General features: G+C 46.4%; 1 protein-coding gene and 2 long non-coding RNA genes across 6 annotated transcripts in view; 1 reads left to right on the forward strand and 2 right to left on the reverse strand.

Moving 5' to 3' along the window:
• The window catches only part of LOC144292608 (uncharacterized), a 125688-nt gene extending 113084 nt beyond the window's left edge, over nt 1-12604 (reverse strand). For 2 of the 4 annotated variants that reach the window (XR_013359996.1, XR_013359998.1), the window contains exon 1: nt 11976-12604. Coding sequence is in view for 1 of the 4 variants with exons in the window: in XM_077863257.1 (XP_077719383.1) it covers nt 11976-12411 (436 nt within the window). In the remaining 3 variants the exon portion in view is untranslated. The remainder of the gene's footprint in view (nt 1-11975) is intronic. The other 2 variants (XR_013359992.1, XM_077863257.1) reach the window with 2 other exon arrangements.
• Nucleotides 241-11312, reverse strand: LOC144292618 (uncharacterized). The gene is made up of 3 exons (XR_013360002.1): nt 11099-11312; nt 3125-3414; nt 241-3039 (listed from the first exon to the last, which is right to left on the reverse strand). It is a non-coding gene; the product is annotated as an uncharacterized LOC144292618 (long non-coding RNA).
• On the forward strand, nt 11725-14582 carry LOC144292626 (uncharacterized). The gene is made up of 2 exons (XR_013360005.1): nt 11725-12594; nt 14041-14582. It is a non-coding gene; the product is annotated as an uncharacterized LOC144292626 (long non-coding RNA).
• Nucleotides 14583-23915: the final 9333 nt, after the last annotated feature.

The raw sequence follows: 23915 nt of genomic DNA on the forward strand, positions 1-23915 counted from the left end.
AGTGCCTTTAGCTCAGGTCGTGCCCCTGGGGTCCTGGGATCGAATCCCCACATCATGCTCCCCGCATGAAGCCTGCTTCTCCCTCTGCTTGTGTCTCTGCCTCCCTCTGTGTCTCTCATGAATGAATGAATGAATGAATGCATGAAAAGAAAAGGAAAGAAAAGAAAAGAAAGAAAAGAAAAGAAAAGAAAAGAAAAGAAAAGAAAAGAAAAGAAAAGAAAAGGAGAAAGAAAGGTGACTGGGTTCTTCTGTTCCTTCTTTTGTCTGGCCCTCTCTGTTCTTATATATACAAATTAGAAATTAATAGGACTTGCAGAATTCTAAAGTAAGCATATATGTAGGTCCAGAATTTCACCTGTGACTTTAATCGGGTATTTCACTTATTTTGCCCTCTGTCATACAGAGGATTAGCTCTCACAGACCTAATCCACGTCCTCTGTGAGTCATTCTAGTGATACACACCTAATTCCTGATGTTTGTGATTGCCATTTCTTAATGTGTGCTGAATCACAGTGATATGGGTGGAGCCGCATCCCCTAAAAAGATGTTAAAGTCTTAACCTTTAATACCTGTGAACGTCCTTTGATTTGGGAAATAGGATATTTCCAAGTGATCAAGCTAAGATCAGGACATAAGCAGAGGCTGTAACCCAATGACTGTGTCCTTATAAAATGAGGAAACGGACACAGTGACACAGAGGAATGGCAATGCGAAGACACAAGGAGAATTCCACCTGCAAGCAGAGGAAAGCCAAGGACCACCAGACGCTGAGAGAGAGGAAGGGAAGAGATGCTCCCTCACAGCCCAGAGGGAATGAGTCCTACCAGTATACTGATCTCAGGGCCTCCAGAACCATGGGACAATGTATTTCTGTGGTTCTAAGCCACTCAGTTTACGGTGTTTTGTTACAGCAGGCCCAGGACACTATTCCACAGGCCATGGACTGAGTTGTCCCAAGCTTGGGGAGTGTGGCCAGAAGCTCAAGAAGCCTCACAGAACTCCTGTAAACACAGGAGGTTCCCACCGTGGAAACCGGTGTAAAAAACCTACAATTTAGACAGAATGAACTACTCCCATCTAAAATATTTAAAATAATGACACATTTGTTTAAAACACATTTCCTGCGTCTTACTTCATTTTACTACTCACAACCACACCGGGAATGAAATAGGGAGGCTTCTTATCTTCATCTCCCTGACGAAGAACCTGAACCTCACAGGGTTGAGTGTTTTGGCCAAATCATAGACGCAGACGGTAGAGCTAGTATTGGTGCCCAGTCTTTTCTAGGAAGAAAAAATGTGATCATCAGTATTTTAACTTGGAACAACAGGAGCGCTTTAAGGCAGTGCCTCTTCCAATGACTCAAGGAAGAAAGGAAAAAACAGGATCACACGGACTGAGTTGGGTGAGGGGCTCAGAGACCCAGGACAGATGGACTAAATCTGAAAAAAACCTGGTATGAAAGGTAACTGCTAACTTGTGAACCTGGCCTTGAAGGGAGAAATGGAAACAGACTTAGAAAAGGAAAGAAAGGCCCAGGTGAATAAAAGGCGAGCAACCATAAATTATGTGAAAGCCCTTCAACTGACTAATTGGAGAAGTCCAGGGAGGATCGTAATGGAAAATGGGGTTAAAATAAGAAAGGGGCCCTTCCACTGGGCCAAAAGGTTATCATCGACATGATGGGGACAAGCAGTTACCACCGTGAGGCTCTTAGCAAGGGTGCGATGCACTAAAGGAGCCATCCCCGTAGCATTCTTTTTTTTTTTTTTAAGATTTATTTATTATTTATGATAGACATAGAGAGAGAGAGGCAGAGACAAAAGGAAGAGGGAGAAGCAGGCTCCATGCCAGGAGCCTGATGCAGGACTCGATCCTCGGACTCCAGGATCGCGCCCTGGGCCAAAGTCAGGTGCCAAACCGCTGAGCCACCCAGGGATCCCTCCCTGTAGCATTCTTAACAACAGTTCAGTGGCAAAGCAATCTGGGATTGTGAATGCTACTGTGTACAGCCTGGAAAAAGTGGTCACGACTGAAGACATGATAATGAATCTATCTGGATGCTTCTAGCAAGACACCTTGGACAGCTGCCTCTCTTCCCACCCTCCCACACTCCTAGACAAACTGGCCTTCTTGGTATTCTTTGGGGGGAGGGGGGTGTCCTTGCTCCAGCCTCGGGACCAAGTACTTGTGATTCCCTCTGCCTGGCTAGAGGATTTTTTTTTTTTTTGGCTAGGGGATTTTTGCATAGTTAGCTCCTCTACCTCATTTGGGTCTTGGTTTGAATGCTCTCTCTTCAGAAAGGTCTTCCTCGATCACTCTTTCATGAGAAGACAATCCCCCGTTGTTCTCCATTCCCTTACGTGACTTCATTTCTCTTCGTTAAGGCTTACTGTTACCGAAAACTATATTTATTTTACTTATCGATTAGCCATTACTCTCATTAATACATAAACTCCGCAAGTACAGGGATGTTGCACGTCTCACCAGGCCACGGTTGTGTTCTCAGAGCCTGCACAAATCTTGGCATAAGGCAGGGCCCCACGAAGTATGTGTTGCGTGAATAAAAGAATCTTATTCCCAAACAAGGCTGAGGTTATCCTCCAAAACACTCTTTAATCCCTCTTCCCTGCCGCTTCACTCCCAGTAGACACAACAGGCCTGGTACACACTGCCACTTCTACCTGGATTAAAGCAGCAGCCACCCAACTTCTCCCCATCGCCACCCTGTGTCCTCCTCCAAAGAATCCCCCTGGCAGGTGATTTTATCAAAACACGGATCTCATGGAGCCACCAGCTCCTATTTAAAGCCTTCTCCATGGTTCTTAAGATAAAGACCAAATTCTTACTGGGGCCAGTAAGACACGGTATGGACTGGCTTCAGCCTTGGCGTGCGGCCTCATCTCACTCCACCGGCCTCTTGATGTTCCCCCACCGCTTGGTTTCACTGTTCCCTTCTGTGGCCGGGCCTCTGCACAAACGTCCTCTGCTGTCCGGCCTGCTCGCCTCCTCACCGTCCCTCAAACTCTCCACCTCCTGCTTCAGATACCAAGCAGGTGTCACTTCCTGGGGTTCCCGTCACCCACGCCCATAACACTGGGTGGCTCCACTCGGGAACATTTACCTTTAAGTGTAATTCTGTAATCAGCAGTCCTGGTGGGTTTTTGGAAATGAATGATTGTCCTCATTTGGGGGACTCTTCACTCCAAGACAGCACAGATCATGCACTGGCAAATCTCTGGGGGCAAGACTAGTGCTTGGGCCCGGCTGGCACTGAGGAAATACTTGCTGAGTGAGTGAAAAAGGCGGCACCTTGTTAGGAAGCAAAGAGCTAGAAGTTGGCATCAAATCCACGTAGCAAGACTGCCCACACGTACTTGAAGAAGAGCTGAAGACAAAGATACGGGTGAAAATCTGCAAGATACGAATGATAAACCGCTATTTGAACAGAAGGAAACCCAGGGAAGCTCAGGGCAATGCAAACCCTGGAAGGGCACTGCCTGCAGACTGGAAAAGAATGGGACGAAGACAGTCTGTGTCATTAAGGAACTAGACCAGAACCAGTCAAACAATTGGCTAAAACTACAGAGTTATGACTTAGGGAATGATGGTAACTAGGTGAAAGGTTACACCTCCATATCCTATTAAGGACTCCTTGACTCATCGGTCTTTCTGGAAACATTTGCCTCTGCAAAGAAACTCTTCAGGCTTGCCTTCTTCTTGGCGTTTTCATTTATAAAAATTCTCCCAAAGAGTCCTCAGCACCCCCCCCCCGCCCCGGAAAATGTTTTAAATACATTTTACTGTGGTCCGATAGGTGTACACCAATAGCTCAGTGAGGCAAGGGCCAGGGAGGGGATGCCATATAACAGAAAGAACCCACTTTTGCTCCTGATTAAAGTCACTCATGTATGACTTCAGGAGCCGTACACACTAAAAATTCTGGAACAACGCAGGAAATTAGGGGTTATGGGACGAGGCCTGATTTGCAAGCCTCCACTGTTGTCCTTTTAATCACCTGAAGCCAGAATCTGTGTCACCCTAAATTCTCCGAGGTTCAGGAAGAGGGCATTTGTCTATTTTGCTTTATCCCAGGGTTCTTTCAAAAGGTTCTTTTATCCAGGCATTTGATGTAACACTGGCGTGCATGAAAAGCAAGCTGACTTTGGCACCTGATCCCTGGGTGGCTCAGCGGTTTGGCACCTGCCTTTGGCCCCGGGCGCGATCCTGGAGACCCGGGATCGAATCCCACGTCGGGCTCCCGGTGCATGGAGCCTGCTTCTCCCTCTGCCTGTGTCTCTGCCTCTCTCTCTCCCTCTTTCATGAATAAATAAATAAAATCTTTAAAAAATCAAAAAAAAAAAAAAAGAAAAGAAAAAGAAAAGCTGCTATCACCTCCTTTCATTTGAACCCATCAATGACTCATGCTATAAACAGCAAGTCTCCTGGATTTGTTTCTGAGAAGGACACCACCACAGTTTCAACTGCGTCCACCAGGTTTACTGGAGCCAGTTTTCCAAAGATGATTCACCACACCCTGCCTGAGAAAGGGCAGCATGAAACAGGGGAGAATTCTGATCTTCAGAAATACAACAGACGATGATTATTTCCAATTTCATGCTGCTTATATGAGGAGAATGGGGGCACAAGGAAGCACAAGCCTGCAGCGTGTGTAAGAACTGTGGCAAACAAAACAGAAAGGGGAAAATGAAAGCAGGCTAAAAAACAGACAGTAACAGACTGATGGGAGGGGGTAAGGAGACTGACTATAGGGAGGATAACTAACCTTTTTCATCCCTACAGAATTAAGATGTCAAAATTCACAATAAAAAAAAGGGGGGGGGGCGCGGCTGGGTGGCTCAGTGGTTGAGTGTGTCTGCCTTTGGCTCAGGTCGTGATCCCAGGGTCCGGGGATCGAGTCCCACATCAGGCTCCCTGCATGGAGCCTGCTTCTCCCTCTGCCTGTGTGTCTCTGCCTCTCTTTGTGTGTCTCTCATGAATAAATAACTAAAATCTTAAAAAAAAAAAAAGAGAGGACATTTAGCAAAGGAACACCAAAACCCCAAAATGAGTAAAGTCTCACTAGGTGGGCCACATATGCAAGGCCCCTGACAGCCCCTGACCTGGCTCTCCCGAGGCTCACCAGAACTTGGGGAGCACCCGGGAAAATGAGGGTCGGCCAACAAATTGAGCTGTGTAAGCAAGAGGTGTATGTGCAGCCATCACAAATTTCCTTTCAACGGTGCAGAAGCCCCCCAGTTGTATGCAAACCGTCACCCCGTCATCAGGCTACTTCAGCATGAACATGTCTCTCAAGGCATGTTGTGTTCAGAAAGGGTTCCAAGAGGTAGGACTATCCACGGCTCGGGCCAGACTGTGTACGTAAGCGCTTGCGAAGGATACGTTCACTTTTGAAAACGTGCTAAAACTCAAATTTTTAAACATCTGCATTAGTCCTCATCTACGTACAGCCTAGAAACGTGCAGCATTTTAAAGTGAGTTTCTTCTGACACGGGTGGATGAAATTCCCAGTCTCTGAAATTGTTAGTAGGGCATCTCATCCAGGGAAAGAGCAGGTGGTAATATGGTTCTTCCACAAGGGCCTTGACTTTCACTCTTTTTTTGTTTTTAAGATTTTATTTATTTATTCATGAGAGAGAGAGAGGCAGAGACACAGGCAGAGGGAGAAGCAGGCTCCATGCAGGGAGCCTGACGTGGGACTCGATCCTGGGACCCTAGGAACACTTCCCTGGGCTGAAGGCTGAGCCACCCAGGCCGCCCTTGACTTTCACTTTTTAAGATTCCTCCCACCATCCTTTGCTTTGCTCACCCTGTACCTACATGGTCAAGGCACCCGCACACTCAGTGTGGGTTAAAAACAAAACAAAACCCTGTCCTTTGTGGCTGCAGCGGCTGTTGGCTGGGCCTGTGGAATGGCAGAAAGAATGACAGAAGTAATGTCGCGCTTTCACTTCCCAGCCCTTGTGGTCCAGGAGCTCGGCAGGATGAACTTCCCTCATCTGAGAACCAAGGGCACCTGCTGTTTTTATTGTTTCCTGGCATTTTCCCCCAACCCCTGTTGTGTCACTTAATGTTATGCTGTCAAGTAACTAAGCCAACCCCCCTCCCCCGACTTTTTGGAGGCCAGCTCCCTTTTCTCCAGGCTGTCCTCTTAATTTCCCTGAACAAGAGCAGTTGGGAAATCTTCCTGCTGCCCTCCATCCTCCACCCTCCACGGGAGTCCAGGAGGCACAGCTGGGTTGCAGCAGGTCCTGCCCAGGTGTCGGTGGGCTGGCTGTGCTCGGGACCTCCATGCAAACGTGCAGCTCTTGTCCCTTCCATGGCCAGCATGGCTGATAGATGAAGCCGAAGCCAGCTCCTTTGGGCACAGATCCTATTCTCCATGTGATACTGAGCAATGCCCCACAGACGCAGAATTTCTATTGCCACGTGGTCCTGGTCTGTCCGGTCTCCAAAGCGACACTGCAGATCGTTTTCTACTTTTATTGTCCCAAGAAGCCTAAACACTGTATTGATGATCCAAAACTGGAATATTCCCTTTGTATAAAGGAACTCCTTTATACAGAATTTAGCAGGTATCATTTCTATGCTGTCCAGATCAACAACTTCTTGCCTCTACCCACCCAAGAACACAAAAAAACTCTGAAGCTTGAAACCAGCCCCACCTGACAGGACTTTCTGTACGGATGGAAATGCTCTGTGTCTGCTCTCCCCACAACAGTAGCCACTGCCCACAGACGGCTATCCAACACTTAAAACGGGGCTAGTGTGACTGGGGTATTAACATTTTTTATTTTAATGAACTAAAATGTAAATGTAAACGTACCTAGTGGCTTTAAAGAATTGTAAAGTATCTCAGATCTTGCCCTACTTGCAAGCTAACAAATAAGCGTGCCACAGTTCCAGGGATGCTGGGAGAAGACCTGAGACTTCTAAGTATGGACAAGGGGCTACACTTCTCACAAAACGAGCAGAAGCAGGAGTATTAACCTAGTTGTACCAGCTCTTTGAAGCCCAGCTCCCACAGTATGATGCACACAGGGTAAAGGGATACCTATAGACTTAATGATTTGCATTACAGAAGGGGAACCTTGAGTTCAGAGTACCCCAATCTCTTACACCAGACAGTTAGCTTTTCTTAAAAAAAAAAAAAAAAAAAACAGGGCATCTGGTGATACATGGTCTGCATCCCAACCTGATACCACTTGGCTGGAGCCGAGTATCACTGTTTTCTTTAAACAAAGCCTGGGCTCTCGGGGTTCCATACCTCTCCTTCCTGCTCTCATGTGTTTATTCTTTTACATTACCTGCCTGACTTCCATTTTAACGCATCAGGCTCTGTTCCCCTTGGTCTGGAACATGCTTCAATCCCCAACTTCTGCAGTTGCCAACTATCGCTCATTCTTCAGGTCTTATTGCAGTCATGGGAAGTCTTCCCTGACCACCACCAACCCATTACGATGGGGTGATGCACTGTAGGGCCCTCACCAGCCTAGGCCCCCAGCATCCCATCTTCTGTGGTTCTCTGCATTACTTCTATCATGGCGTGAATGACACAAGATTCTAATTTTCTGTGTAACAGTCTGGATGCCTCCCCAGGCTTTTAAGGTCATGAGAGAGCGACTGTGACTATTTTGTACGCCAGTGCCTAGGAAAAGGTCCAACACATACAAGTTCAATAAACAGAGGTGCCTGGGTGCCTCAGTTGGTTAAGTGCCTTCAGCTCAGGTCATGATCCCAGGGTCCCAGGATCAAGCCCCGCATCGGGCTCCCTGCTCCCTGGGAAACCTGCTTCTCCCTCTCCCTCTCCATCTCCCTCTCCCCCTACTTCTCCCTCTCCCTCTCCATCTCCCTCTCCCCCTACTTGTGCGTGTGCTCTCTCTCTTCTCTGTCAAATAAATGAATAAAATCTTTAAAAAAGAGAGAAGTTCAATAAACACTGCTGACTAAATACACTTTCAACTGAGGGCCTTTTTTAAAAAAGCTATTTGGTGTAGTTTTAACAATTAGCTTTTACTGGTTAAAGGAGTTAAAAGGTTGAAGAAAGTTCTTACATAAGAAGCTTTCTGGCTTGAGACTCATGGCTACTTACCAAACCACACAGCTTCCAGGGCAGTGACAGATCTTTAATCTCAATTCACATATACAAAAACAAAGGTACTAAGCAAAAAAAGCCAAGTGTTTTAAAGTTAACTTCACCTCTCTCAGGATCTCCCTCAACCTGGCTTGCCTCACTGACTGAGCTGACTCAAAGCTCTCAGAGCTCAGGACCGGTATTATGAAACTCTACCCACGGCCAGCAGATGGATGCATTCCTCCTAGGAGCAGGAAGTCAGAGATGTCATTGATGTTGCACCAAATGCACCTAGTCAGTCTTTTCCTGATGGAAATCTTGCCCGTCCTTCGTGCCAAGCCAAAAACTTTTAAATCTTGAAAAACAAAAAAAAAAAAAACCTCTCATTAAGAATCTTGTAGCTGTTGCAGTCAAATTTCCAGAGTCAATCCAAGGCCCATGAGGCTTCAAGTGTTCAAGCGTCAAGTTATTTAAAAATATTACATTCAGGGGTGCCCAAGTGATTCAGTCATCTTAAGTACCTGCCTTGGCTCAGGTCGTGATCTCAAGGGTCCTGGGATCCAGTCTGCATAGGCCTCCCTGCTCCCTGCGGACTTTGCTTCTCCTTTTGCCCCTCCCCGTCTTGTGTTCTTTCTAACAAAGTCTTTAAAAAATATTACATTCGATCTCTGTACTTTTTTCTAGGCATTACAATATATTTTCCTTTCTCAAAGAGCCAAGAAAAACATGCCATAAATGGACTTCTTCACTGAAGAAAAGTGAATTAGAACGGAAATTTCTATAGCTTTTTTTTTTCTATAGCTTTTAACATTTGATGATCAAATCACACATGTACAGATGCTCTTCTGAGTTTTCACCCAAAAAATGCAGAATTTACTTAATTACCAAGAACGCCTCCCATTTGAAGGAGCCTTTCAGATTTCACTTCAGAAAACACTTGTTTAGCCAAACTTTTTCTTTCAATCTGTTAGGCAGATTCACCAAATAATGATCTTTTTTTTTTTTTTTAAATTTTATTTATTTATGATAGGCACACAGTGAGAGAGAGAGAGAGAGAGAGAGAGAGAGAGGCAGAGACACAGGCAGAGGGAGAAGCAGGCTCCATGCACCGGGAGCCCGACGTGGGATTCGATCCCGGGTCTCCAGGATCATGCCCTGGGCCAAAGGCAGGCACTAAACCGCTGCGCCACCCAGGGATCCCCCAAATAATGATCTTAAAGGGCCTCCCGTAACATATTCCTGCTATCATTCCACCTGTCGTACGTCATCATTAGACTCTATGCAATGTTCATATGAGAGCATGAAATAAAAACATTATTCTCTAATTTAGATTGGAAGCCTCTTTACCACAAGGAATATAGTTTACATTTGTCTTTGAAAGCACCTGGCACAATATATTGTACAATACAGGAACTTATGAAATTTCTATTAAATGAGGAATTCAGGAATGACAGGACTCACCATTTACAACCAAGTCTAGGGGATCCCTGGGTGGCTCAGGGGTTGAGCGCCTGCCTTGGGCCCAGGGTCTGACCCTGGAGACCTGGGATCGAGTCCCGCATTGGGCTCCCTCCATGGAGCCTGCTTCTCCCTCTGCCTGTGTCTCTCATGAATAAATAAATAAAATCTTTTAAAAAATAATAAAATAAAACCAAGTCTAAAGCTGACTTTCTTAGCCCTTTTAGTCGCTTTCTTCACACGGTACTTAGAACGGTGCTAACACAGCTTCTGGTGCCTGTGATTTTATTTTCTTTTATTTTTTTACCCCCTCCCTCTCCCCTAGGATTTTAAACTGAAAATTTGCAAACGATGGGGCACAGCTCGTTTGTCCGAGCTCGACGTCTCAACTTACTCACGAGCATGAAGGTCTGCTTCCTGAACTGTTAAAATCAGGAGAAAACATTTAAATTTCAGGAGAAGAGATTGAGAAGGCTGGCGACCATGGGAAGCACCCAGGCTGTCCCCGACGCGGCGCGGGCCGGGCCGGGCTTCTGCCGGGTGAACCCCAGGCCCACCCACAGCCGGGGGCGCGCCTGGCCCTCTGGGTCCCGCGGGGAAGAAACCACTTGGTCTCTGAGACGCTAGTGAGCAGGTGCGGACCCGGGAGCCCTGATGCCAACCGACTCCCCGCCGAACCACCCCGGGGCCCAACGCCAGCTCAGCCCACACCTGAGCTCGGGCGGCGCACGGGACCGGCCCCCGCCGAGGGACCCCCGGGGCCGCCCTCGGGGTCCTCCCAAGGGACAGGTGCAGGCGCGGCGAGCGCCCAGCGCCCGAGGTTCGTCCCGGGGCCGCGCCAGCAGCGGGGCGGGGGGGGGGGGCAGACTCGCGTCCCCGTCCCCGTCCCCGTCCCCGCGCAACTCCAGCCGCGGGCCGGGCGGGGTCCCCCCGGGGGCGCCGGGGCGGGAAGGGGCGCGGGTCACCCCCCTCACGGGCACCTGGGCGGGAAGGGGCGCGGGTCCCCCCGGGGGCGCGGGCGGGGCGCACGGAGGGTATCTCCCCACCGACCTCGGGGTACCGGGTCGCTCCCCGGCTCCAGCGCCCCTCCCCGCGCAGCGGGCCCAGGTCTCCCCCTTTCCTCTCCCCGAGACTAGTCCTCGGGGGCCCGCGGGGCCGCGACTTCCCCAACTTGGCACAGACGTAGCCGGGGGGCGAGGGTCCCCTCCCGAGGCGGCCGCGGGGGCGGGGGAGGCGGGTGGGACCCGGGTGGGACCCGCCACCCTCCCGGGCCGAGGCGCGCGGCTGCCGGCGCTCCAGCCGGGGGATCACAGCCGCCTCGGGCGCCGGGACGCGGGGGACGCGGGGGGACAAGAGCCGGGACGCGGGGGAAGCGCCGGGAAGCCGGGGGGAGGCAGGGACGCGGGGAGAAGCGGAGGGACACGGGGGGACGCGGGGGGGGGGGGCGCGCACCCGGCCGGGCCAGCAGCTGCCCAACTTCGCGAGCCCCTCGCGCCCCCACCCCACCCGCCCACCCCGCGCGGCGGCCAGGGCGCCGGCACCCACCTGGCGGCCGCGGGCGCAGTCCGGGACGGAAGCCGGAGCCTGCGGGCGGCGGAGCGGCGGGCGGAGCTAGGGGGCGCGGGCTCCCGGGGCGGGGACGGGCTGAGCACGCGGAGCGGCGGCGGCGGCGGCGGCGGGGCGCCTTCCTCCCGGCGCGCGGGCCCGGCCGGGTCCGCCGCTCGCCCTCTGCTCCCGGGCGCGGCTCGCAGGCCCTCCCGCGGGGCGGCTCCGCGCTCCCGGCCGCCCGCGCCCCGCCCCCGCGCCCCGCCCGCGCCCCGCCCCCCGCGCGCCCCGCCCCCGCCCCGCCCCCTCGGGCTCGCGGGGGGTGGGAGCGGGTCCCCCCGCACGGCGACCTCCGGGGCGCGCGCGCGGCTCCCGGGGCTCCTGCGGGCGGACCGGCCGGGCAGCCCGGGCCGGGGGGAAGTGTCCTCTGGCTCCGCCCGAGCCCCGGGCCCCTCACGCAGCCCTGCCCGGCGGCCACCCCGGCTGCCGCGAGCGAGGCCGAGGAAAATGTCCGACTGTCGTCCTCCGGCGCGAGCAGGGGAGGACCCTCCCGGGGGACCGGGGACCCCCCCCCGCGCTCGGGAACCCCGCGGGGACCGCGCGCACCGTGCAGACGGGCCGGGGTTGACCTGCGGGAAGGGGCAGCCCCGGCCCTGCATCCAGGCGGCCTCGCCCAGGGCTTCGCGGGGCTTCCCTGCCCGCACCCCAGCCCGGGGGCCCCCGCGTCCCCGCCGAGCTCCTCCCGTCCGCCGGCGCATCCTCCCGCACCCCCAAAGCTTCCTCCGACACCCGCAGCGCGCCCAGCGCGCGCCCTCCGACTTCCTCGCCCCGAGAATGCGGGTGCGGAACTCCGGGGCCAACTCCCCCCGAGCCTCACCCGAAAGCGGGAGAAGACAGGGTGCCGGGAATCTGGGAAGTTCCAGCTGGAAGGTTCTCGACCCGCGGGCGGCGTGCTGCGTGTGACTGACCCCACGCGCGAACGGGGCGCGCCCCGCCCGAGGGCAGCGCTTGGCGCCGTGCGCCCCCGGCAGGTCGCTCCCCGGTGGCCCCGGGTGGTGCTCTCCCCAGCGCCAGCCGCGTGTCTCCTCCCCAGATCCCAGCCTCCCTCCCCCGACCTCTCCCATCCCTGCTAACAGCGCGGATCCCGACCCGGGTTCTGGTTCCTCCGGATAGCCGAGCGCCCCCGGGGGCCTCGGGTTGGGGGGCTGGCGAGCTGGGGAGCGAAGGGCGAGCTGCGAGGACAAACCATAAGGAAGGTGAAGGAGAAGCCAGTGCACGAGGGCAGCGCAGGGAAGTGCAAACCCAATGAACATGCCCGAAAAATGCTGGAAGGACTGGAGGCCAAGGCTTCTGGCCAGAGGGGAACTCCCAGAAAGGAAAACCCAGCTCTCCGTGGGGACCCCACCACTGCCTGCAGTGGGTAGACTGGAAAGTTTGGAGCACCTGCCACCAGACTCCCCCCAGGAAGCGGTGGACAGGGACAGTCACTGATAAAGGTCAGGACCTAGCGCATGCCTTCCCCAGTCCCACTTCCCAACCTAAATTCCTGGGAAGGCCGATGACCCCAAGCTCTCAGCCATCCTGGAAAGTGACTGGGCATTGAGGAGTCGCTGGAAAGTAGAGCTGAGTCAGTTTACAGCTGGCCTGGCTGCCGTTTCCCTCTAGGCACCGTCTGGCTCCCTCACCCCTCCCTCCCGGCCTGGCCTATTAACTAAAGCCAGCCCTTGGAACCCTCCCTTAAATTAGTAAGTCACTTTGGATGAGACAAGAAGGAAGTGGGGAGGGACAGAAGTCCTAAGACTGTGGTTGTTGTTATTTTTAAGTTCAATTTGATGTGTTTTTTTTTTTTAAAGATTTTATTTATTTGTCCATGAGAGACACAGAGGGGGCGGGGAGGCAGAAACATAGGCAGAGGGAGAAGCAGGCTCCATGCGGGACTCCATCTGGGGACTCCAGGATCATGCCCTGGGACGAAGGTGGCGCTAAACCTCTGAGCCACCCGGCCTGCCCAATTTGATGTATTTTTAGGTCAAGATAAAAACTTTCTGTTCAGTGAGTGGCCACGTTTTTGGCCTAAAATGTGGGAGAAGGGCTGGGACAACACTTTCAATATTATCTGCTGGCAACCTTCTCTCACACTCTGGAGGTTCTGGTGGGCACGGCCACAGCTTCAGCGGCGCTGACGTAGAACCAGTCTGCGTGAGGAAGCCCCCACAAGGCCAGAAGTCAGACATTACAGCCTTAGGGTGTTCTAGTCTGTGTGCAGTCAGGCCACCCGGCACACACGAGCTTAGCATGTCTTTCTGGAGGGGAGCCAACCACCCACCCACACTTGGTAGGTGAAAAGACTCCTTTCTCCTGACCTCAGGGCTCCACCTCACTGAAGTTGGCTCCACACTCCAGAAGTGTCCTTACAGAAGCAGTCCCCAGTGTCCCACTTTGGGTTTTGGAGAGGCTGCGTCAAGTTTAATGATTAAATAAATAAATAAATAAATAAATAAATAAATAAATAAAAGTTTAATGATAAAAATCTCCTTTCCTTCCCTTAATTCTTCTAAGACACAAAAGGCTAAGCTACTGGAAGGTCAAGCAGCTAGTAGAGACCTGCCCCAATGAGAAGTTTCTCCTTGTCTGCTCATTAAAAGAAAAATGACCTGTGAAATGGAACCTTGTTAAACTTAACATCCTTTCTGAAAATGGTAATCCCTCTGTAGGTGTTAGTCATTTTGATTTTAACTAAATGGTACAGTCTCATGACAAAAAAAGTGTCCACTCACCCGGTGAGGATAAAAGGTCCAGTTTTTCCCCCTGAAAAGTTCTTGTAGCTAAAAAGAATGGGAGAGTGTATTTAAAGGAAGCAGAGTTGGTCTCAGGCAGGATTACAGAGCGGGTGGAGTGGACATTCTCTATAAATCTTTCCTGTTTTCGATTTGCCTTCCCAGCAGCCTCATCCACCTAATATCGCCGGTTTCCAAGCCAGTCCACCTCAACCAAATCAGATACCGTTGCCTACCAGAGTTGGTCTTGGAAAAGAGTGGCATTTTGATCGAAAGTGGCAGCGTAAAGGGAGACCCATGGAGAATCTTTCCTGCACTCCTTTAGTTTACACCTTTCTGATAGCCGTTTTGTTGTGAAGGTGAGTCTGCACAGAGCTTATCCTGGGTGGATGGGGAATGTGCAGGCCTACGGGCTTCACTGAAAAGAAAGAAAACTATATCCTTCCACATTCTGTAGCGCTTCAAGCAAGATCTAAGGGCACCCAGCCTTGATTGAGAACAGAAGGTTACATTCCCTAATGGAATAAGCTTCAAATTGGCCATATCAAATAGTCAAATTTGCTTCTGCATATACAGAATGGCAAGAGAAAATATTAATTTCAATTTTCAAGTCATCGAAAAGCACCTTGTGGACCACGTAATGGATAGAGCCATGTTAAAGTAATATGTGTGTGTGCTTTCACAAATAAATTTTCCCCGGAAATACAGACATCTGTCACGGAGTCAATTATCTTGCACAGCATGTGCTATAAAAGCACATAAAAGAAATAATATACTACATTGCTTATTTGAAAGTGATCAGGAATATGCAGCTTCATGCTGGCATGTCTTTAATTTCATGGTGTTAAGAAAAAACTATAGGAGTATGAAATAGCAAACCCTTTCCTACTGGAGTACTAATTCAATTACCTATCATGATATATGGAGGAGGGAAAATGTTCCCCGTTAACTGGCAGAAACACTATGGAACTATTTTCTTGTCTTCCTCTACTAACCCCTGTAGAGAGAACGTGAACATGAAGTTTCCTTTGAAAACAAAGGGATCACCACAGTCTGATCAGCTCCAGGGGTGTGCAGAAGAACAAGGCTGGAAATGGCATTCTAAGGACGTAAATTATCATTTAAATGAGGCTAGACTTTTAATGAAATTTATGCATCGAATAGACCTCAAGATATGAAAAGTGCAATAAGAGATAGTTAGGCCAAATCAAACTTTCTTGATGTAATGCAAATGTGGAACCTCTTTTTCATTTCTCTGGAAAACTCCCATTCTCCCCTCTTCCGCTGCATGATGCACACATAAATAAAAAAGCCAAATATTTTGCCGAAAGCCCTGCCAGGTTAAGTACACAGAGCTTTCTTGAATACCTCATATTACTTGAGACCCTTTAAAATAGATTTTTTTAAAAAATTCTGAAGAGAAATATCTTAATAGCTTCTCAGAGAGTAGAATGTATTATCATTGCAGTACAAAGGGCATCATTCATTTCTAATCCTCGGCTCCACAGGTGTTCCCTGCCCAGACTGTGGTTGACACTTAGAGGGCCTAATTATGATTCATATATCCCACATTTCCCAGGAACTGGTCCCTCTAATTTCACGCAATCCCTTTATTCGGAGGAGAAAAATACATTTCAGTCTTACTACCTTGACACAGTGATTCTCAGCCCTGACTGCACATTAAAATTACCTGGGGAGCTTTAAAAATCCTGTTGCCTCAAACTTGCCTCGGGCCACATAATCAAGACTCTCTGGGGGTGGAGCCTGAGGACAGGCGTTCAGGTAAATCCCTAAGTGGTTTTTATTTGCAGCCCGGCAGCCCTTGGTAGAGTGTAAACACCTAGCAAATAAAAAGAAAGCTATTGTTTTTAAATAAACTATTTAATATGAACTGATCTCCCAGATAGGTGCAGTTGTTCACTTTTCTTTTCTTTTCTTTTTTTTTTTTTTCAACTCAAAGTTGTTAACCTGGCTCGACAAGGTAAGTTTTTCTTACCAAGTTATGTTGTCTCTACCTGTTTCTGCCTAAGATGGCGAGGCCAGCTCAAGGTGAAAAGTCCCTGACCTACCCTGGTTTTGGTGAGTTTGTTCCTGGCATCAAAGCCATAGATCACTGTAAGAAAATAGACTTGGGGGAAATTGAATCCTACAAGTCTGAAATTCCCACAAGTAATCCCCTTGAGCTATTAAACCATTATCCAATTTAGCCATTAAAAAACAGATACATGGTATAATTAATTCTTTCTGTAAAATCCAGGGTTTGGAAACAAGGACAGCCAGGATCATCAATTTTAAGTAGATTCAGCACTAATGAAGAACAAAATATTTGATTCTGAAAAAGGAGTGTTAAAATGCTGCCAGCAATCTCCTGTAAGTAGTTTAGTATCTTAAATATGCTTATGGAATTAAAATAGTTTAACCTGGAAGAAAATACACAATGGGTTTTATATACAGCATCATATTTAAGCCATAGAAACTTTCCCCTCACAATTCAGCCTGTTGGCATAAGAGAGAGCAAGGCACAATAAGCGGATGTTGGGAGGAGATCAGTTGATAGGAAATTGATATACTGGGGCAGTTAAATAAACTCATAGTATTTGACTGGACACTAGAGATTATAGCGTCAAGTAAAATCTAAGCCAATACTGCTTTTCTTCAAAGCCTTATTTGGAATGGTTACTAGCTGTATAGAAAGGTGGTATGGTAGAGATGAAAGCTGGAATAACCACTGAGTCACTAGTAATTTCTGGAAAATAATAATTCCAACATGACTCCACCAGCTTAGATGTTTCTAAATAAGAAATTCAGTTAATTTCTCACCTGATGGACTAATTCAATTTCTTAATTTAAAAAAGTGGGAATCCCACATATTTTTCAGGTAGAAGATATACCAAGGGTTATTAGTACATGTAAATGAAATTAAAAGACTGAGAGATTCTTTGAAAATATGAGTATACGATCTCACTTTTACCGAATTAAAAAAAGATGCATTATACTTTTCTGAACTTTTCAAAAGAAGCATGTAATATTGTTGGGAAAAGATCAATATTATTTTCAAAAGGCATAGTCTGCATCCTTTGTTAAGCATTTTGGTTCTTTTCAGTGACTTCAAAACTGAACATGAAATATATTTACTACACGAATAGTTTTCTTTCCCAAATTTGTATTTTCTTTTCATTTTGCACCTGTAGATTTGCATCTTTATTTTAGGTTCCTAGTGAGATGGCATTGGAGATCTGGTTCCCATAAGAAAAATCCCCATGTATGTAAAGAATGCCATAGATTTTCCAGTCTGATTTAACAGCAAGAAAACCACAGAGGGTGTTAATTTTTTTTGTTTTTATCCTGAACAGAAGAAAACAAAAAACAAAAAACCCAACTTTTCAAAGTAGAATTCAGGAAGTCAGAATACCTGATTCTCATTTTGTGCATTATTGCTCCTGAGTTGTGTGACATGCACATCAGTTCCCCTCTCTGGGTCTTTTTCTGGTACACAGTGAGGGGTTAGCCAAGACTGCAAGTTTTCTTTGAAAATATCACGAGGTTATTAAAAAAAGTGCACAAATTCATTCAAGGAAGTACTTTGGGATCAGCCCCCTATGTTTCTAAAATATTGATGGCTACCAAAACCAAGTTTTTTTTTTTTTTTAAGATTTTATTTATTTATTCATGAGAGACAGAGAGAGAGAGAGGCAGAGACACAGGCAGAGGGAGACGCAGGCTCCATGCAGGTAGCCCGATGTGGGACTCGATCCCGGGTCTCCAGGACCATACCCCGGGCTGAAGGCAGCGCTAAACCGCTGAGCCACCCAGGCTGCCCCAAAACCAAGTATTTTTAAATGCCAACATTTTCTTGAGGCCTGGGCAGGCAGACACTCTGCCTTTGCCCTTTGTGGAAGCATTTGCTGTTGGGAAGAGGCATCAATGGGTATTTTATTCTCCTGAGATCAAGGCCTGAACCTCCTCAGGAAAGGACAGTTGAAACACTGAATGCCTGGACACCTGAAGCAGGGAGGGAAGGATTGGTCGAAGTGGCAGTCACTTTGGGCCCAGAAGCAAAGCAACCAAAGGGAGATGGTCAGGAGGTGGATGATCGTGTAGTTGTACAGGTAATGGATCCAGTTATGAGTTTCCCTGTCTGCAGTGTATCCATTTCCTCATCTCCATGTCCTAACTTTGCTGAGTTTTGAAGAATGAAGGGGTTAATGCTTAGGAAACAGCTATGAGAGACATCTGTAAGAGCTACAGAAGCAGGGAAATGATGGTGGTGTGACCTGCAGAGCACCCCGGGGTGGCAGTGCAGAGGGAGAGGCAAGAAGGAATCTGAGGAATGAGTGTGGAATACTGAATAACCATTAAATTGTCTGGGAAGGGAAACATAGTAAAAGGCAGCCAGCCCTTCCTACCATTCCAGCGAGATGGGGGATTGGCCAACCATTTGAGTACTAAAAAGAAGGCATCTGAGGATGGGATTTGACAGCATTGGGTCACAAGAGATCACCTATTTATTGAAGGCTTACTATGTGTCAGGCACTGTGCTCTGCCCCTCACTTAATTGCACTTAATTGCATTGTTCTGTCTTCCTGCCAAAAAAAAAAAAAAGAAAAGTAAAGAAAAGAAAAATGTACTGAATCAAATGATAGTTCTTATCCTTTCTTACCATGGTTGCACCATTAATCACTAGTTCATGGCTACACATTGGGAAGTATGTGGCTTTTGGTTTTCATTTTATAATTTTTTAAAAATCCATTGTGGTAGGCACAATAATGGCTTCCAAAAATGTCCACACCATAAACCCTGGAGGCTGTTACCTTACATGGCAAGAAACTTGCACATATGATTAAGACAGGGAGATTTTCCTGGGATACCTGAGTTGGCCCAGTCTAATCACATGAGTCCTTCAAAGTGGATGAGGAAGGCAAGAGAGCTGGAGAGATTCCAGGATGGAAGAGGAGGCCAGCGAGATGAGCCATGACAAAGACTTAACTGCCATTTCGGACTTCAAAGATGAAGGGAGCAATAAGCCAAAGAGTGCACATGGATTTAGAAGCTGAGAATGAGCCCTGGCCAACAGCCAGCAAGGAAATATGATCCCCAGTCCTACAACCTCAAGAAACTGAAGTCTGTCAATAACCTAGAGGAGCAAGAAGATGGATACACCGCTAAGCCTTCAAAAAGGATCTCAGCCTTGCCACATTTTGATTTGGGCTGAGACCCGCTTTGGACTTCTGACCTATAAAACTATAAGATAAAAATAATTTTGTATTGCAGGGTCCTAAGCTTGTGGTAATTCGTTATAACCAATGATGGAAAAGCAATACATCCACTGGATCTTGAATGAAAGCTAAGACCCATGTCCCTTTACCTTTGGCTCCCAGTACCTTGTATGGAATCGATATTTAGTTTGAATAAATATTGGATGAAGAAAATAACATTAAGAGGGAGAGAGAGAAGGAAAGAGCATATTAGGTTCCTGGACCCCCAAATTCAACTTGTGTATGTGGAGTCCTCCCCATACCAACAAACAATTCTCAACAAGTGTCTGAAAATTCAGCCCCGTTCAACTCAATTCTGACTCTGTCTACCTGGAGTTAGCATCTGATTCCAAAAATAAAGGGCTCATTCTCACAAGACCACCTTCTAGTTCAGATGCCAATCACAAGTCCATATTGGCCTGTGCTTCTGATCAACTGGTTGTAAATCAGAGAGGTTCTAGTGACCCCCAGCTTGGATTCACTTAATTTGCAAGAACTCAGGAAATCTAATTACTCGCTATAGTGCTGACTTATTAGAAAGTATATTAACAAATACAAATCAACAGTCTGATGAAGAGGTATATAGGGTGAATCCCAAACAAAGGAGCTTCTGTCCTTGAGACCTGGCAACGTGGCACAAGGAAACATTCTGGCTCCCCAACCAGGAAGCTCTCTGAAGCCCTTCCTTTTAGGGTTTTACGGAGGCTTCATTACATAGGCATGGTTGATTTAACTGATTGGTCACTGGTGACTGATTGAACCTCCATCCCCTCTCCCATCCCAGAAGTTAAGCAGTGGGACTCAAAGTTCCAACCCTCTAATCATGGTTGGTCCTCCTGGCAACCAGCCCCCATCCTGAAGTACTTTCCAAACATCACTGAATTAACATAAACTCAGTTGTGGTGAAAGGGGCTTGTTGTGAGTGACAAGACACCTATTTCACCTTCATGGCTCTGCAGCATCTTCAGGAACTGAGGACGAGAGATCAAATATTACAAGATGTTCTCATTGCTGTTATTGCTCAGAAAATTCTTGAGGGTTTGGGGAGCTGTGAGCCAGGAATTGTGGATGAAGACTACACATACACATATGAGAATATGAGAAATATATTTTGGTCACCTGAGAGACAGTATATATGTTTATTATATATATACACACACATATATATAATATTTATATATAATGTGTACTTATTATACAATATGTACAAATATACATATATTGTACGTATATACATACATTATATGTATACATACAATACATATATTGTATATTGTACAATATGTACAATATATATAATATGTACATATAATATATATTTCTTATTGCAAACCACAATATCACAGGGAAACATAAATCTTCCTTTTTCAGAAATATTTCTGTCATGTTTTCAATAATTTGGAAAAGTGAAAGAGAATGTTTATAACTAGTCGATAATAGGTATCAGCAATTGGTGAGACAGAAGAGGAGTAGAATGGAAAGCCAACATGTTGCAGCTCATGTTTGGAGAACCTTCTTGCATCATACTTCAGAGTGGATGACAATGTTTGAGCCTGCCTCCACAGTTCATGACTTCTATCCCATCTGCCAAGCCACCCTTTGACAGAAAACCCAAAACAGACTTTGAGAATTATTATTCATTCACTCCAAATCCAGGTGTAATAGTGTTACAGCATCGTTTGCATGATTTATCCTCTGCACTGGTGTTAGTAGTACAAAATTAACTCTTGTTGTAATCCTACAAATGAATAGTGAATCTCATCATGCACGTATTTCTTTACATACTCACTATGATCACCCTAGACCAAATCCCTATTATTTGTGTTCAAGTTTTCAACTTGTGAAATATAGCACAACCGCTGAAGGATGCCTAAAATATACCTATACTGTTAAATAATAACAAATTAACTCAGATATACATACCCACATTAAGAAACAATATTGCCAGAACCTCAGGAAGGCCCTCCTCAGCCATACTCTCCTGTCTCCAGAGGTAAATAATATCCTGAACTTTATTATCATTCTTCTACCATCCCTTATAGGTATTCCATGCTTTTATGCATTCCTAAACAAAATATAGCTGCTTTATATGTTTTTTTTAATTTATAAAAACTCACAAACAGTTCAGAAAAGAATTTATGCATGTATACACACATAACCACATATTTAAATATGTGTATATATAATAAACAAGGTAATATATAAAATTCTCACAAGAGAATTTATGTACACGCATGTGGATATATAAATACATATGTATATATAGTCAGCAAGGTAATCTATAAAATTCTCTTGTGAATTATTTTTTCCAGTCTATATTGTATTTTGGTGGTACTTACCACCAAAATTGTATTGAAGCTATAGTTCACTCCTTTTCATTGCTCTGATGAATATGCTAAGATGCATTTATTCTACTCTTAATGAATATTTGAGAGGTTTCCGGGATTTTACTGATACAAATGATACTGCAGCAAACATTCATTTACATATTATCTGGTGCATATGTGAAGTTTCTCTAGGGACTATACCAAGGAGCAGAAACACTGGGCCGTGCAGCTTCACCAAATAATGCCAAATTGTTTTCCAAAGTGCTTATGCTAATTTCATCCTTACTGCTTTTCTAGTTAGAAAGACTCTTAAATGGTGTTTCTGCCTCCAGTTTTTCTCTAAATCCGTCTATCGTGTCCACTACCATTAACTTGGTCTTCCTAAAAATGCTACTTTCAGCCTGTTTCCCTCACATTCTAAGTGCTAATTTTACTCAAGAACTTACCATAGTGACTTATTGTCTACATCAACAAATCCAAACTCTTCTGACATCTTTTTTAGAGTCAAAAATTTTACCACTTCTCACTGAAAAATCTAGGCTAAAATAGGGCTAATCTTTGCAGTTTTTTCTCCCTAATATATGTTCTTTTTTGCCCTGGAACTTTTGCTCCTAATATCTTCCTGCCTAGAATCCATCCCCTTCCTCTCTGCTTCCTAAGTACTACCCATTTTTCAAAGCCCACTGATGTCCTCCTTTCCTGGCTATCTCCATTTCCATTCCCTGAAGTCTTCTAGCACCAAGAGTATGTTATTCAGTCATATTAGAACACAATTTGGGAGTTCACAGTGTATGAATTCATAATATGTGCAAGGGGTAATGACCAGAGACTTAAGAAAGTTAAGGAGTCGGGACCCCTGGGTGGCTCAGAGGTTATGTGTCTGTCTTCAGCTCAGGGCATGATCCCGGGTCTGGGGATCGAGTCCCATATCAGGCTCCCTGTGAGGTTTCTGCTTCTTTCTCTATGTCTCTGCCTCTCTCTGTGTGTCTCTCATGAATAAATAAAATCTTTAAAAAAATAAAAGTTAAGGAGTTCAATTTCAGAACAATATGGCCATCAATTTTTCATCATTCTTCAAGCAGAGGCTGGATGACAATTTGCCATGGGTGCTTGGAGAGGCAATCAAGAGTTACGTGGTAAGTTTAGACCTGATGAACACCACTGTGCCCTTCCAATTATAATTCTTTAGATCTATAGCTTGGCATGAGAGATCTGGCCAGAGAGACTGCCTCATTCTAATCCCAACCTTCCTTTCCTCCTTGATCTGATAGGATCCTTTTTTGTAGTCCCTTCGGTCTTCTACCTATCTTCAAACTCACTCTTCTTTCCTGTTTCCAAGTCTTTGCTCAGGTATTTCCCACTATACACAGGACCTCAACATTCTACTCTGCTGAGGTAAATGCTCTTCATCCTTCAAGAACTGTTTAGGAAGCCTTTCCTTCTTAATTTACTATGATCCTCCTCTTTCAAAGAATTTTTGATGTTCAACATATATTGCCTTATATAGTTAGCTATCTTTTTATATATAAACATCAAAATCAGGAAACTCAGCTGAACACACCGAGAACACTGGTGTTATTCAAATACTAGTTTGATTGACAGATGATGGATACTGCTGAAATAACTGATTTGGGTTTCTATTTTGGTTTTATAGATGGCAGATACATTTTGCATTCAAAAAAGATGATATTTCCTAAGCTGTATTTACTCACATCAGCAAGATTTATGCTTGAATTCTTAACTGGAATAGTGTTTTGTGGTGGTTATTTTTGTTGTGCTTTGTCTTATTCTTTGCCAGTCTACTAGTATTATATACAGAATGAAAAATCACGATTTGGGACACATACAATCCATGGATGTTGCCAGACTTTTATGTTTATCCATAGTAGGAATACTCGGCATCTGGGATATTTCAATATGATGTAGATCCCCTCTATCTGACCTAAGCTTTAAGCTTTTTGAACATTTTCTATTGTTATTTTCTTTGTGTTAGACTGAAGAAAGACCTACTTCTAATGTAAGGTGGTTTGACCTAGGATTACTGAAAAAGTGTATCTTAGTTTTCAGATTTTAGTAGTTTTTGATGCATAAATTTTCTTTTAAGCCTAGCCTTATTTAAATGCTAATGTCAGTTTTCATTCAGCCAGCTTCTTGTTCTCCTCTATATATCCTCAGAGCTGATCTGAGGGGGGATATTCCATTCACTTCAAAGGAAACATCACGCTTGGATCCTCTCCACAGGGGTGCTCAGACTAAGACAAGAAATGATCCCTATAGCCTTTTTCTCCTGCATTTGTGAGGCAAATAAAATAAAAGCAAAGATTTCCAATGCATTTGACATCCTAAGTAATTGCAACAGCACTGTATTTGGAGCATTCATAGACTATTGCTAATTCACGATCTTCTAGACCTTTTTTTTTTAAACACTGGACATTAAAAAGTATGTCGGTATGATAGA

Source organism: Canis aureus, chromosome 2, assembly GCF_053574225.1.
Source record: "Canis aureus isolate CA01 chromosome 2, VMU_Caureus_v.1.0, whole genome shotgun sequence".
NCBI lineage: Eukaryota > Metazoa > Chordata > Mammalia > Carnivora > Canidae > Canis > Canis aureus.